Source organism: Salvia miltiorrhiza, chromosome 3 (genome assembly GCF_028751815.1).
Source record: "Salvia miltiorrhiza cultivar Shanhuang (shh) chromosome 3, IMPLAD_Smil_shh, whole genome shotgun sequence".
Classification (NCBI taxonomy): domain Eukaryota; kingdom Viridiplantae; phylum Streptophyta; class Magnoliopsida; order Lamiales; family Lamiaceae; genus Salvia; species Salvia miltiorrhiza.
The window spans coordinates 58,000,018-58,012,865 of NC_080389.1; the positions used below are offsets into that span (position 1 = coordinate 58,000,018).

The following is a 12,848-nucleotide window of genomic DNA, read 5'->3' on the forward strand; positions in this document are numbered from 1 at the left end:
TTTAATAATTAGTTAATGCTCTCACCGTCGAAAACTATAGCTAGTCTTCTTCCCTTTATTTTCTCATACTATATATTGAGAAAATATACCCAAAGCATGTGAAAAAATTGAAGGATTTCCTACGATCGATAATAGATAAAAGAATATTTATTTCCAAGATCGATAAATAGAATTTTGGCAAGGAGCTAGATAGAAGTTAATAGAAAAAAAAAGTGTAATTTTGGAAGCAAGGAAGTTAAAAGTAAAGAGACATTAGAATGTTGGAGCAAAAGGATGGATTTGAAATTGATTTGAAGAGAAACATATAGGTTGGACATCCGAAAATGATGGAGGCAGCATGATTTGAAGGTAGAGCTTTTTCCCATCTCTCTCTCCATCTCCATCTCCCCCTTTCTTTGCCAACACAACCCACCAGCCTGCACTCCCCTCGCCTGGGAGGAAAGGGGAGTGCATCCAATTCCCTCACCCTTCTCTCCTTTCTCTCTCCTCCAAGATTATGCCATGCCATTATCCCCCTCCATCCTCAACCAATTCCAACCGCAGCCATTGATCTCCCCGCAGCCCCACCGCGACGGCCGCAGCCGCCGCGCGCCCCATGAGATCCATGCTAGCCTCCGCCCCCGCCCCTCCCCCCTCGGACTATTTGACGTTCCTCTACTCCGTCCCCCTGCCCAACATCCTCTTCGACCTGGCGACGCTCCTCTTCGTGGTGGCGCTCCTCCTCCTCTCCCTCTTCGCCTGCTCCTCCGTCTTCTACCTCCAAGACCGCTCCCTCCACACGCATTCCTTGCAGCGCTTCAGCTCCCTGTGGAGCGTCCGCCTCCTCCTCGTGGCCCTCGTGGCCCTCTGGTCCCTCAACGAGGTCGTGCGCCTCCCCTTCATCCGCCGCAACTACCTCTACCCCTTCCTCTCGCCGGAGCAGGAGGCCGCCATCTGCCAGCTCAACGTCGTCCTCTCGCTCGGTTTCCTGCAGCCCTGCTTCCTCATGACGCTCCTCTACCTCCTCAACGCCTCCATCAAGAAGCGCAACCCTAACTGCGCCCGCGCCATCGCCTCCCTGCTGCTGCTCTCCTCGCCGCTGCTCTGCCTGCAGGTCATCTTCGTCTACTTCACGCCCTTCGCCGCGCGCCTGCCCAAATTCATGTACGTCAGCTCCGTGGTGTCGGCGGACCTCCGCGGCGACAAGATGGTGCTGTGCGCCTGCCCCTTCTTCAGCTGGCTCGTCTACGGCGGCTTCTCGCTGGCCTACGGCGTCGCCTTCTCGGTGTCGTGCTGGCGGGTGATGGCGTTCGTGATCAACAAGGGGATCGCGCACCGGGTGAACGTGCTGGCCAGCACGGTGATGGTGGCGCTGCCGGCGCAGATGGTGTGCCTCTGCCTCTCGTGGGTGTGGATGCCCGAGAGCAACGTCTACGGCGCCATGCTGCTCACCATGTTCCTCTCCGTCGCCGTGTGCATGGCCGTGGCCGTGCTGCTCCTCGTCGTTAAGCCCATACAGGAGGCGCTCGAGGCCGGCGGGGAGGACTCCCTGTGGCCGGCGCTATAGCTTTAATTTATTTTATGATCCATCTTTTTCTGTTTGGGGGGTTGATGGCTGAGGGCTTTTTGGTCACCGGGATTAAGGGATTTCGTTCCTGATTCAGAAGCAAAATAGCAAAATCTTGTGACTTTGTGTGCCTTGTGATTTTCTATTTTGCCGGAGTTTCTATTGTATATAACTACATACAATCAATTCAGATGTATAGAGGTGTAGTTAGGTTTGCGAGAATCTTCCAATTCTCTCAATTCGAGTAGAAATTAACAAATTTCGTCGCAGTAATTAGACCGTACGTTCGCTTTAATTACATAAAAATTAGGGCTGGGAATCGGGTCGGGATCGGGTACCCTACCCGAAAAAATCGGGTACTCGGTCCCGATTAAGATGAAAAACTGATACCCGATCCCGAACCCGAAAAAAAATCGGGTACCCTAATACCCGACTCGGGTATCCGAGTCGGGTATTCGGGTACCCGAAATTACCCGGTCAAAATTGCAGGTTTCAGGGTCAAAATTCGCAAAACCTAACCCCTATTTTGAAAATAGTATTTTCATGGTTGCTGTTGGGAGGAAGAAGAAGATTAGAAGAAGAAGAAGAAGAAGAACAGGTTGCTGTCTGGGACGGGCTGGCGGCGCGTCTGCTATTGCTCGGAGGCGGCGCAACTGCTAGGACGACGGAGGCGGCGAGGCTGGGTCGACGGGCAGCGGGCGGAACAGAGGGAGTTTGCTGCTGTTGGGAGGCCGGCCGCGGGCGGAACAGAGGCAGTTGGCCCGGGCGCCTGGCGGACTGGGCGATGGTCGTGGCGGGCGGCGGGTGGGACGACGGAGGCCGGCGCCGGCGCTGTTGGATCGACGAGTGAACGGAACAGAGGGGGAGTTGAGACTTGAGAGGGATTGAGAGCTGGGGGCGCGGCGGGAGTTGAGAGGAATAGGGTTACGGTACAGAGTACAGACTGTATAAATAATTTAATAGTATATATTTAATTTTAATCGGGTATTTCGGGTATACCCGATACCCGATTTTTCCCCACCCTAAATACCCGATCCCGAACCCGGTCCCTAATTTTTCGGATATAGGGTACCCGATACCCGATTTTTTCGGGTCGGGTATCGGGTACCCGATTACCCGAACCCGAAATTCCCAGCCCTAATAAAAATTAAACAGAAATAACATAAAAAACTACTATATATATTTTCCTAAAACTTACAAGCTAGCCATCCTCGTGCTTTGTTGAGTTGAGTGTCTGCATGCATGCTCACAAAATCAGTTGTATTTGTATAGGAAGTTAATTAATAAAACTAAACGAAGCCTTAATTTCACTCCAGCATCATTCCACTAAAAGCTTTATTGACTTTTTCTTAATTAATTAGTCCGACAGGAAATATCTTTAGAATGTTCTTCACTCACATCGTCTCTGTTTAATTACCTTTCTTTTCTTTATCTTTTTTACCCCTTAATTGCACTTTGCACTCTTGTATCCGGGGTTGCTAAAAAAGTTGAATTAGATAATAAAATCATCGCTACAAAAAAATACGCCTATAACGATCGAAAATTTCGGTCGTTAATTTAGCGGCCCTAATGACCGAATTATCACGACTGATTTTTATTTTATTTTTATTTTTTTAACGATCGAAATTACGATCATTAATTATTTTTTATTATTTTATTTTTTTTAACGGTCGAAAATTTGATCGTTCATTTATTTTTTACTTTTAGTTTTTTTTTGTTTTTTAAATTAAAAAAAATATTTTTTAATGATCGAAAATTCGTTCGTTCATTTTTATTATTATTATTATTTATTTATTTTAATTTTCAAAAAAAATTAATGGTCAAATTTTCGGTCGTTAATATTATTAATTTTTTTTCAGTCGTATATATGTATTTTTTTTAAACAATAGAAAATTCGGTTATTAAAAATAAAATTTTGGTCGTTAGACTTAACGATAAAAAAAAAGTTCGTTGGTGACCGGAACGACGATGCAAAAGGCGACAACAGTAAACAGTTTTTATTTTTTTTGGGAATGACGACCGAATTTTCGGTTGTTAGAGCCGCACATTTTCTTGTGGTGCATATACGTGTATTATTTGCAAACTGTACAAGCGAGTGACAAACGTGATTTTCGTACTTCATTTTCGTGTGAATTGATTATCATTCCCTTCATATTTTACTTATGAAATGTGTGTTTGTACCCTATTATTGCGATTTATGTTGATATGACACTTGATGATAGTTTTTGTGAGTTTCAAAGAAAGTCAAATGATAATTGAAAAGAGATAGATCAATGGGATCGAATTACAGCTCGTCGAGCTAGATAAGAATCCATAAATCTAAACGATGAATAAATCAGAGTTTAAATAAAGGAGAACGAAGTCGAGTAAGTGGATTGCGCATGAGCCCACAACTGCGGCCCTAAACCCGTGAAAGAGGAGCACTCGCGGACCACTACCATTCCATACCCCTCGACCTCGAGTAACCTCCCAAAAAAAGTTCAAATAATTGAAAATGAATTATTCTTTGATTATTATTTATGATTTTATTTTAAAATTAAAATCGAATTATTTTAATAAAATTAATATTAAATAGGAAGTGGTTACAAACCACACTTATTGTATAAAATGAATTCACAATGAAATTTCTATGGAATTTTCTAAATTTGCTACAAAAATTTTCACCACCTACAAGATTCAAACTCAGGATTACAAATTCATTAAATAAATTTATGAATTCACCGTATGCTTTCATGATCTAAAAGTTAGAATATAGTTTTTGTTTTATGCCAGAACTATTTTTACTTGTTTGAACTACTCTCTCACAAAAAGCATTTGTAGATATTTTTGTTGAAAAAAGTGTTTAAAGGAATAGATGCTTGTCCTGCATTAATGATAAATAAATTACCAATATTCTAATTCCGTTATTAAAAATACAATTTTGCTTTAAAGAAAGGCCCATCACTTGTACCATTCTGGTACTTCAATTTTTGAGTATCAACAGATTTATGGAAATTCAGACCCAATAATTAGAGAGACATGGATTTGGACGTTGGATTGAAATATGGTCTGATAAATTTAAAAACTTGCTAAATGGGCTTTATCAATATTCTCAAGACATATAAGGTTGGAGTTTGGTGAATGGAGAGATAAGGTGGTTCTTGGAGTGGATGGAGAACTAACTACTAACATCTAACATGACTTTGACCGACCAAAAAAAAAAAAAAAAAAAAATATTCTCAAGACATATAAAAGACGCTCCTTTTTTTCTTTTTTCTTTTCAGAAGCAAAAACTATCCATAATATATATGAGATCACTTTTTGATGTCTTGATACACACGTGTCAAAATGGATAGATGTCATATGGGTTTAATAATTGTATAACGGCTTAAAATTTTACGTGTAAATAATTATTGGTAAGTGAACGTGTACGAAAAAATTGTCGTATAATTTCGTTGTTCGTTTTGTCGTTGAGAATAGAGCAAGTGCCTACCGATTGAGCTAAGCTGAAGATGTTAAGGCCCCTAACAAAATATGTTAGTGTACTTGGCTTTTCAACTAGTTAAACGCTTCAATACCTTATAAATGAAGTTAAATTAATATTGGAGGTGTTTGATTTAGTGGATGTGATAAATTGATAGGATTGGAGGGTGATTAAATAATCCACTTAATTTTGAAGTGATAAACAATCATACATATAGGTGATTAGATGCGGGTCGAATTATCAATTACGACTTCAATCATATAAATTAAATGCTTGATTAAGGTGAATTATTTTATCAATCATGTCTTATTACTCGAACCGAACGTATCCTATAAGATAGAAGTTATTTTTTTGTAGGACGCGACGTATATTATGATAAATTTGTTTTAACATGTGCCCTTGATTCCTTGCGGGAAAATTGAGCATTCATTTTGCGCCTCAATTTGTTAGAGCCCACAAACCACATTCGTTGTCGTTGATCCTGAATTCCACATGAATTTCTGCCTTTGCTTGATGCTGATTGCTCGGTTTCTAGTAAACTTACCTTTTTAGGCCTATCATATCCTTGCTATGAACTTTTTTCTTTAGACAAATAATTGCTCAGTTTCTAGTAAAGTCTGCCTTTGCATTTTTCTAATTGGAAAAATAATTAGAAAATATTCATAGTAATAAGTACAAATATTTGAGTTTATCTAACGCAATTAGGGATGGCAATCTACCCGCGGGTAACGGATATTCGTGAAAACTCGACCCTAATAGGGTGGGTTTGAGAGGCATTTGATATCCATGAATAGTTTCGTGGTTGTAATTCACTATCCATTTAGTTCGTTGATATGAATTTGGATACTTACTATCCATACCCGCAAAACTCATTTACCCGCGAAAAATATAAGCAAAAATACCCACAAAATATCTTTAAAATATGGACTTTAGATATACATATTAGATATGGGTCACCATATTATATCTACAAAAGGCCCAAAATTATGTGGATTTCAACTTGAATGAGAGATGTAGATTTAAACTATGTTATTTGTGTTGATTTTTTTTTTTGTATTAAATTTGTTATAAATTTATATTTAAATTTTGTTTCGCGGGTATCCGATAGATAGTGGGTGATGGGTATCCGACGGATAGTAGGTATCTGATGGATAGCGGGTGGCGGGTACCCGAAAAATAGCGGATTGACGGATACCCGATGGATAGCGGGTATCTGCGGGTGGCGGGTTTGGATAGCATTTGATATCTATGGATAGTTTCGTGGTTAAAATTCATTATCCATTTAGTTCGTGGGTGTGGGTATGGATAGTCATTATCCGTGCCCGCTGTACCCGATTGTCATTCCTAAACACAATGGCAGATTAGGAATATACACTCATAGTAAGCAAGTTTTAAGTTTGTGCGAAAACATAACTACAATATGCTAATTGGAGCTTCACTTGCTACATACGATAAAATTGATCGTAATTTATCCACGATATACATCAATGTTTATTTCGATACATTAAAGTTTATGTGCTGAATTTTATAGGAGACATAAAATTCAGTTGCTTTTTATCATCATAATTTTCGGAGTCGAATTGGGAAAACAATGTTGGCAACACAAAATCTCACAACAGTAAACATGAAAACTTTTTATATTTATAGAAAGCCACAAATAAAATGACACGAACTCAATCTAATATATGAGTATGAAGGTCGACCACATGAATCCAAAAATGGGCTACTTCAAGGACAAAATTGGAATATATATATTATATATACAATGTTTGGCCTATCACCACTAACTTCCTTTTCTTGAGGTTGCATTATGCAGATGCAGTGTGACAAATCTAGGTTTATATGTCAACTTCAGATTCCCATTTTTGTCGGAGCTTCTTATTGGAGAATGACCAATTTTTCCAACTTCAAATCTAGGAGTATTTATTTGTCACAACCAATTCAACTTCAATATACATAAGAGCTAATGATATTTTCCAAACGTCTTCTGATAGGAATTTTATCAATTTAAGATCTTAAACCACATGCTCAGCTAATATTGTTTGCAAATCAATGAAAAGTTAAACAGAGCATAGAAAAGTAAATCAAAGTTTTTTTTTAAAATTAAAATTAGAATAAATAAGTAGGGGAGGAGGAAATATATACAAAATGAGTCTCATATATGACATCCCCTCCCCTTGTTAATAATCCTCACCGTGTGATCTTATATTTATTTATTTATTCTTGGTTTGTTTGCATTATCTTCTACTTTTTTCATGATAAAGTTTTTGTCCTAAAATTAATGTCTAGGCTTATCTAGCATTACAAGATTCTATTCCTAATTATCGATCCCTTCATAGCATCGGATAAACACACATAAAAGGATTAATGCTTGATATGCATGTTATCACAATCATAATATAATAATAAATTAATTAATAGATTTAGTAAGTTGGGAATAAAGAGATTAATTGAGATTTACATCTGGCCACTCACTTTTACATACAAGGAAAATGCAATTGCTACAATGCTTGGGTAGCATTGATCTAGTTGTTTGGTTTGTCTAGTTTATCAAAATCAGGGTTTATGGTATTATATATATATATATATATATATATATATATATATAATACATATACATATAATACAATATAATACATACACACACACATATATATATATATATATATATATATATATATATATATGGAGGGCTACGGTAAAAATAGTTCTTAAAATATAAAATACGAACCAGCTTTTTTTTTTATCAGGCAAAGAAACTTTAATTAAGAGAAAAAAGGAGAGAGGATCATGGTACCAGGGGTACCATTACAAGAAAAAAGGCAATATGTCCAAAATAGAGTAAAAAAACAACCAAAAATCAAAGGAGAAAAACCCAGGAACTTCAACAAAGGATTCCTGATTTGGAGAAGAAGTCTTTGAAGTCCAAGGATGGCGACTGGATCTTATAAGCCAGCTTCCAACTCCAAATCCTCGTCTTGATCTCCGCAACTATTTTTTGTCTGTTTCACGTTCTTTGGTTGAACTTACAGTTGTTTCTTTCTTTCCAAATGCTCCAAACAATGCAAATCCAAGTACCTGTGAAAGCAAGAAAGTGTGCATTTGTGCTTCGATGAAGAGCAGTTTTTTTTCCGATCCACCCCAAAAAATCACACCAAATCTCGTCTGTTTTTGGTCAAGAGAAGAGCAGATGTTCCAGGGTTTCAGTTTTGAACCAGCTAAAATATATTAATTCTATATAGAACATGTATGAATTGGTTGTGTAAATGTATGAATTGCAAAAAATAAAATTTTTGCTACCTATGAGATTCGAACTCAAGACTATGAATTCATCCAACAAAGTGATGAATCAACCGTAGATCTCAATAATTCAAGGGCTGAAAATATTTTCTATTTTATATTTTAAAAGATATTTTTATTTTAGCACACCCCATGTCTCACATGTATTGATCTATGAATTAGCCCTTATGTATACAATAATACTCTTTAATTAGGATCATAATGAATACTTTTCAATAAATGAACAGGATGTTTCTTTTTGTAACAATTGTGGATTTTGCAAAACTCAATAGTCCAAATTAAATTGATCCCTAGATGTTAACCTATATATATATATATATATATATATATATATATATATATATATATTGATAAATTACATAAGTAAATAAAATAATTTCAAGATCACGCAACGGAGGAGGACTCGAACCCAAGACCTCAAATCTTAAGCATTAACCTTTTATCACTAGGCCAACACATGCACACATGCAATATATATATATCTTTATATACTCGAATTAATGACAATATATCCCCTTCGACCCTCAATTTCATACTTATTTTATCATTTGAGTCTGTCTTTTAATTTCACATCCTTTTCTATTTTTAATAAAATTACTCCATTTTAATCACTTTATAAATACCATCTCCCAATTTCATATCCTTCTCTAATTCTAATAAAATTACTCCACTTTAATTTAATCACTTGATAAACATTGTCGTAAAGGTGAAGTGAGTATATAAAATAAAGGCTAGATGACATGATCATTAGCAATAAACATATCATGTATATAGGTCATGAATGTACAGCGTATGAGTCCAATCTCTCGATTTATAAATATGCAAACGTCACACTAGTAAACAAAAACTACAAAATGTAAGTATATGGAAAGCGTGTGCCAATTGCACAATTTTCTTTTAAAAGTTCATTCCCACCTAACACAAGGTAGATTATCCTTTTCTTTGTTGGTTGAAAGAGTAGAGAAGCAATTCCGTGCGTCTGTACTTGGATTTGGTACTGGTCAATGTACCTCAAATGACTTTTATTTTAAGAATTGATGAAATTCATCAACTTTACAAGTCATCGGAACCTTTTGAAAAATTGTACGCCGAAAGATTCTCCTATGTGAGAAGTCTTATTCGAATGGTAAAACTGAGGCACTCAAAATACTTTTTTTTATGAGAGGTCTTGGATTCAATCCCGCCTGCGTGCGGTGATATTTTTCACTTTATGTGGTGTTGTATTTCCGCATACGTACGGTGTTGTATTGTTTGGTGTACAAGACGTACATTTTTCGCATGTATGCAATAATATTTTTCCACCGTTTGGATGATGGTCAGGTCCCGCCTGCGTGCGAGTTGCATAATTAATTATATTCAAATATTTCTGATAATTTCTAAAAAAAAAATTGAGGTTGAATTTTTATAACCTAAAATAAAAAATAGGCAAAATGAGCCAAGACCGATTGGGCCAACATGTTAGCAGATAAGTAAGTTAGTATTTCACTCTTGTGGTAGCCACCATTTCGAATCCTACCCATTTGCTTTCTCAACCGCTTCAGGCATAAATCACATACCTCTATTCTAACTTGTCTTTGTTTAACTCTTTAATTGATACTAGCATTAATCATCCTTAAAAAATAAATATAGTCATATTAGAAAAAATTACGTGTATAATTTGTTTTAATAAACTTTTTAATTCTTGTGTAAATTTGAATCAGGCTTTAAAATTGAGATTAAAGAAAAGTATAGAGCAAAGTAAAAAGAATCCATAAACTTTCTGGCTTCACTATTCGATGGAGCTAACTCGAAACCTAAAAATTTATTATTAAAATCAAAAAAATCTGACAAAGAAAAATGTCAACCCGATTTTATGTACTGAATAGCCCAATATTTCTGAATTGACCGTATTTCTCTATGGAATGCCAATAATCTACAATTAAGTGCAGATGAGATCCTCTGCTCTAAAATATACTCTCTCCGTTCGCTAAGATTATATCATAATTACTATATTGAGCGTCCGCCAAGATTGTGTGCTTTCTTTTACTCCCTCCGTCCCTAAAATAACTTCCTCTTTTTCCATTTTGGGACGTTCCCCAAATAACTTCCTCTTTCTTTCTTTCCATTTTTGGAAACCTACCCCACCACTAATAATACTTTATTTATTCTTCCTTTTCACTTTTCACCACTCTCAATACTAATTATAAAACTTTTCACAACTTCCAATAATAATTATATCATTTTTTCTCCACTATCAATACACTTTATAACTTTTTATTAAAATCCGTGCCGTCCCCAAAGAGGAAGCCATTTAAGGGACGGAGGGAGTATTTTTTTTACTTTCTGAGGAGCGTGAGTTGCGGCTGAGATTATATTTGCCGCAAAAGCAAAAGTAAAGTCTAGTATGCCAATCATTGTGATTTTCTCTTTCTAATAATTTACGCAAATCTATCTCTAATAATAATGTCAACACCTACTTTTACACCTGCCGTTACCTTACGCATGTGACGTCACCTGAGTTAATTTTACTGTGACATGTAAACTTTATAAATGTATTTTTATTTTTTTATATGTAAAACTTATAAATGTATATTGTAAAATGTAAGTGATACTCTCACATAGTGAAATAGGTCAAATTTTGAATTCAACCACTCTATCCGTCCCACTTCAAATGTCCAATTTTTTATAATGGGGTGTCCCACTCCAAATATCTCATATCTTTTTTGGCAATACACTCTCTCTATATATTTAATATTTTTATTTTAAATTAATAATTATAAAAAAGATAAGAAATATCTTTAGATTAGATCCATTTAATATTAAAATTTTGTTTCAACTATTTTTTAGTTTACGTAAGTCCATGAACTTCTCTATTTTATCTGAGTAGAGGATAAATAGAGATGGTCATGTGTTAGCAAGTTTAGCTAGATCTAGTGATCGTATTCATATCAATAAGAGCTTCCGTTTCGTCTTAAAAAGAAGAAGATGAAATCGCTATTTTGACATCTGCAGCCACTAATTTATTAAGTTGTTATAAAACGTGAATTAATTGAAACATGCTCCCTATTACGGAACGAATATTTATCTATGTTTTACAAAAAAAAATGTCAGAGAATATTTAATCATTTCATAAACTTATACGCTCTGCAACGAATGCATCAAGAATTGCACATTTGAAATCACACTATTCATTAACGGAATATTATCAAAGAGTAGGTAGTTTAAATTTCCACCCAAATAAAAACCTGCAAGCATATATCAACCGCCGGCCCGCGTAATACGATTTAAATCTAATTGATTGGTTCGAATCTAAAAATGTCGATCCAACTCTCGACGAGTTAAATCATATGGAGTATAATATTACAAGAACTAATAAAATGCATATAAAAATTAAAAAAAAAACACTCCATTCGTTCCAATTTTTAATATCTAATTGAAAGTAGCACAAATTTTAATAAAATAGTTGACTGTATTGTGAGTGAAATAAGAGTCTTACTTTTTATGTGAGTGTTAAAATAATTAAAATAGAGTAAACTTTCTATCTATTTTTATTAAAAATAAAAATGAATATAAAAATATGAAGTATTCAAGAATGAAAATATGAATATTAAAAAGTATTAGAGGTATTAGATTCGAGCAAAACTATAATGATAAACTCTGACTTTTAGCATTAATTAGTATTAAATCACAGGTGAAACGTCCTCTATCACAAACACTAAATTATTTTTCCTTGGGACAAAGTGGTCCTAATGTTTGCCACGATTTTTTTATTTTTTATTTTTGCAATACTTATTTGCTGAAGTTATTAATTGATATTTATAAGTATAAAAAGGTTGAAAAGCAGTGCCCTACACACTCCACAAATTTAAAAGAAAAAGGGGGAAAAAAGAAAAAGAGAGCGTCCTTTATATAGCTTAGTCAAATGGCCAATATATATATATTCTTTATATGGATTAGACAATTTCCACATATGATAAATGAATTAGTCAAATGACCAATATATGATTTGTAAGGCTTAATTAGACAACTTCCACACGATAGTAATAAATTCGATTTAATTACCATCTTTTTGCCAAATTTGTAAAATTTATCACGTGATTTAAAATTTTCAATTTGTACAGAGAATTAATTTATCATGTATGCAGCAATGACGTTTATCTGCCATTTGGACGCTGTACGTCGCAATAATATTTGGTGATTCAATTTGTGAAAAATTAAAAAGTCCATCGTCAGCATCGTAAGTTTTCAACCATTAGTTCTCTTATCTTCTCGTTCTTTCTTTCTTTTTCTTAATTTTTATTTCTATATTATTAATTTTACAAAAAAGAACGGTGAGAAAAAAAAAAACCGATAAAACTTAAACCTACACCTTATCTATATATTATATAAAAGAGCAGTTCAACGGCTATATTTTTCAACCAATTTTTAAAAATTGTAACTGACCGCATTATATAAAGAACCAATTTCACATCATCTAATTTACCGTTATTTGATTATATAAAGAACCGACACGGTTATCTCAGGATCCATCTCTATAAATACATACCCCTTCAATTCTCC

The 12,848-nt window shown here is 35.4% G+C and overlaps 1 protein-coding gene across 1 annotated transcript; it reads left to right on the forward strand.

Moving 5' to 3' along the window:
- Window positions 1-280: 280 nt before the first annotated feature.
- Window positions 281-1,805, forward strand: LOC131014749 (uncharacterized). Its single transcript, XM_057942834.1, has one exon. The coding sequence runs from the start codon at window positions 596-598 to the stop codon at window positions 1,544-1,546; it is 951 nt and encodes a 316-aa protein (XP_057798817.1). The 5' UTR covers window positions 281-595; the 3' UTR covers window positions 1,547-1,805.
- Window positions 1,806-12,848: the final 11,043 nt, after the last annotated feature.